The 2,675-nt window shown below is 52.8% G+C and overlaps 1 protein-coding gene across 1 annotated transcript; it reads right to left on the bottom strand.

Annotated features, from left to right (window-relative positions):
- Positions 1-277: 277 nt before the first annotated feature.
- Positions 278-2,338, bottom strand: LOC149371113 (uncharacterized). Its single transcript, XM_089584766.1, has 2 exons — positions 1,121-2,338; positions 278-789 (listed from the first exon to the last, which is right to left on the bottom strand). Exons 1-2 carry the CDS (start codon positions 1,146-1,148, stop codon positions 434-436), a joined length of 384 nt encoding a protein of 127 aa, XP_089440892.1. The 5' UTR covers positions 1,149-2,338; the 3' UTR covers positions 278-433.
- Positions 2,339-2,675: the final 337 nt, after the last annotated feature.

Raw genomic sequence — 2,675 nt, 5'->3', positions numbered from 1 at the left:
ACTTCCGCGTTTTAAATGATTGTCGCCGCGCGGCGGAAATCGGTCCAGACCGATCGGCCTCCCTGAGGCGCTTTCCGCTCCTGTACACGCACGCCGAGTTTTGGTCTTCCAGAATGCTATAATAGGGTGCGCACATATCGCAGAATTCCACGCCTCCTATATGTCGCCTCAGCAGGGACATAACGAAAATGCCAAACAAGGAAGTTGAGTGGGTATGGGTTGTTGCTTTATTGTAAAAGTAAAAGTGAAAAACATTGCTGAAGATACAGAGCAGAGAGAGGCTCATGAAAAGCCTAATTAAACGAGTATGGACACATGTGCACGACAGTGACTCGCAAGAGATGCCTCCGAGAGAGCATATGTGGACGGTCTAGTTGCTCCCTTGCGGCTTGATGCGTCCAGTTTCGAATCAAAGGACGGCGCTCAGCGTCGTTTACTTGCGCGCCGCGTCTTCCCCGCTCCCGCAGGCAGTTAGCGCATTGCGGGCATGCGTATCGAAGCTGGCTGCGTGGTGGCGGCTTCTGGAAGCAGCCGGGACAAGGTCCGTGACGGAACACCAAAAGGTGCGGAGGCCCGCCATGATTACGTCGCCCACGACGGTGATGTTCGTAGCCCAGAAGATTGTCGCGTACACCAGCGCCATTGCCGGGAACAGGGGCTCCGTCGCTCCAAGGGCTAGGGCTTGACATGTCAGGAGCGCATCCAAAGGAAACCGGGTCCCCGGAAGGGAGCGGGCTTCCGCTAGGTCCAACGGCCTCTCCGCACTAGGGTTCAGGCGGATGTTGCAACCTGCGCAGGCAGAGAAAAGCTGTCAGCACCTACGAAAATATTTTTCGCAAATGAAAGGCTTGGGCCAAGTGACTGTACAAGGGACATTAGCAACTCTAAAGCTGTTCATAAGAAGCAGTTTACGGGGAGGTGTCGAGCGCTGGAAAGATTCCGAAATAGCGCCACAGATGAGACGAGTTTTTACGGCACTGATGAGACAAATTAATAAATGTCGCAGGAAAGTAAAAATCTCCAGAAATAAAAATAACGCATTACAAAGACCAGCCAAAGTTTGCCGAGAAGCTCAAAGCACACGGTACAATTCAAAAAAGAAAGTTGAGCAGAATCTTACCCTTCACGGTCGCCAGGTGAACCAGCATGACGATTAGGAGGAGCAGCGCTGCTGTCTTGCATTGGGGACGCCATGACAGCTACCTGATCGGGAAGTGTTTCTGGACGACAGGAGTCGCTCCTTATATAGGCCTGTTCTCACTCCTAAGGTTGCTTACTTTTACCTCTCGTGGCAGTTTTTGTGGAAAGGATAAACTGGCTGGGCACACCCACAGCGCCTTCTCTCTCTTCCACGTAAAGTCAATCTTTAGAGCAATTCTTTGGGATGGAATGGGGAGAGAGGGAGGGGAGTGTTTTTCTGGTAATCCAGCAGGCTTTCAGGTCCACCGCACACTGCAAGAAGGCCCACCTGGCTTCCCTCTCTCAACTAACGCTTTGGCACCACCAGTGGTATAGAAGGGGACGAGAAGGATTACGAGGAGGTAGATGTTGTATCGTAAGTAATGATAAATATCAATTAAACAGTACACGTAGCATACGGTCGAGCCGATCTGTATTCTCCTACTTCGTCGTCTTCTCCACTCCCGTGCGCGCGAGTGCGTGCAGCGCACTTGCCACACTTCATCTTTATCACATTTCCGCCGCACTTAAAAAACAAAATGTCTAGCGGATGTCATAGTCTTTGAACCATGCGGGCCGCTTGTTTTTGCGAGTACTTCGGCGAGGTGGCGCAGGAAGAGAAGCCGCAGTTGCCGCTGTGGATGTACTACACGAGGGTTGAGGAGCGGCTGCCGATTCCGGAACGGGCGTAACCAGGTGCGATGAAGGGCCCGGGCAGCTAACTTGAGCGGCTGACATCAGATATATTGAAGGCGCGTCCGAAGAAGAACCCTGGACTACGGTTCCGGACTGTGGACTGGGCGGCGGCATTCCGTTGCCGTCGATAGGCGGCGAAATATCAGCGAAAAGGGCCGCTGGAGCTGGGGAGGACAGTTGCTGCTGAACCACTTCTGGGCGAACCGCAGAAAACTTGGACTAGTGCCACACTCGCCCATCATCCAGCAGATAAGATGCAGGTCCACGCTGCTCCACAACCTTCCGAGGCTCCGAAAACCAAGCTGACAGTTTGCCTCGCACAGTGGGCTTGCGAACACGCACGTACTGGCCAATCTGAAAGTAACGACACTTGGCCCCACTCCGTTGGTCCGCATAAAGCTTGTACTGCGCTTGCTTCTCCTCAAGCCTCTGCCGCAAAAGCTTAAGCGCTTTTGTCGGATCCATTGAGAAGCACTGATGCGGCAGTCCGACGACGTTGAGTCTTGTACGGGGCAAACGGCCATGAAGTAGGACGGCTGGTGCAATTCCTGTCGTGTCATGGGGCGTACAGCGGTAGACACCGAGGTAGTGCACAATCGCTGTACGTAGGTCACGTCGCTCGCACAGAGCCAGCTGAATATAGGACTTAAGCACTCGATTGAACCGTTCAACAAGTCCATTAGCTTGGGGATGATACACTGAAGAGTAGCAATGTGTGAAGAGTGAAGAGTAGCATTGAAGAGTAGCAGAGTAGCAATGTGAAGAGTAGCATTGTGGCGTATTCCCCGTTCACTGAACGT

Source organism: Amblyomma mixtum, chromosome 1, assembly GCF_055824585.1.
Source record: "Amblyomma mixtum isolate Tamu chromosome 1, ASM5582458v1, whole genome shotgun sequence".
Taxonomy (NCBI): domain Eukaryota; kingdom Metazoa; phylum Arthropoda; class Arachnida; order Ixodida; family Ixodidae; genus Amblyomma; species Amblyomma mixtum.
The sequence above is the reverse complement of the archived record's forward strand: the minus strand, read 5'-3'. Positions and strand labels throughout refer to the sequence as shown.

Excerpts from the sequence above, each read along its gene's own strand:
- LOC149371113 (XM_089584766.1), bottom strand. The coding sequence starts at position 1,148 with ATGCTGGTTCACCTGGCGACCGTGAAGG. Across the intron at positions 790-1,120 it reads TCACCTGGCGACCGTGAAGG|GTTGCAACATCCGCCTGAAC; the intron begins GTAAGATTCTGC and ends CTGCCTGCGCAG.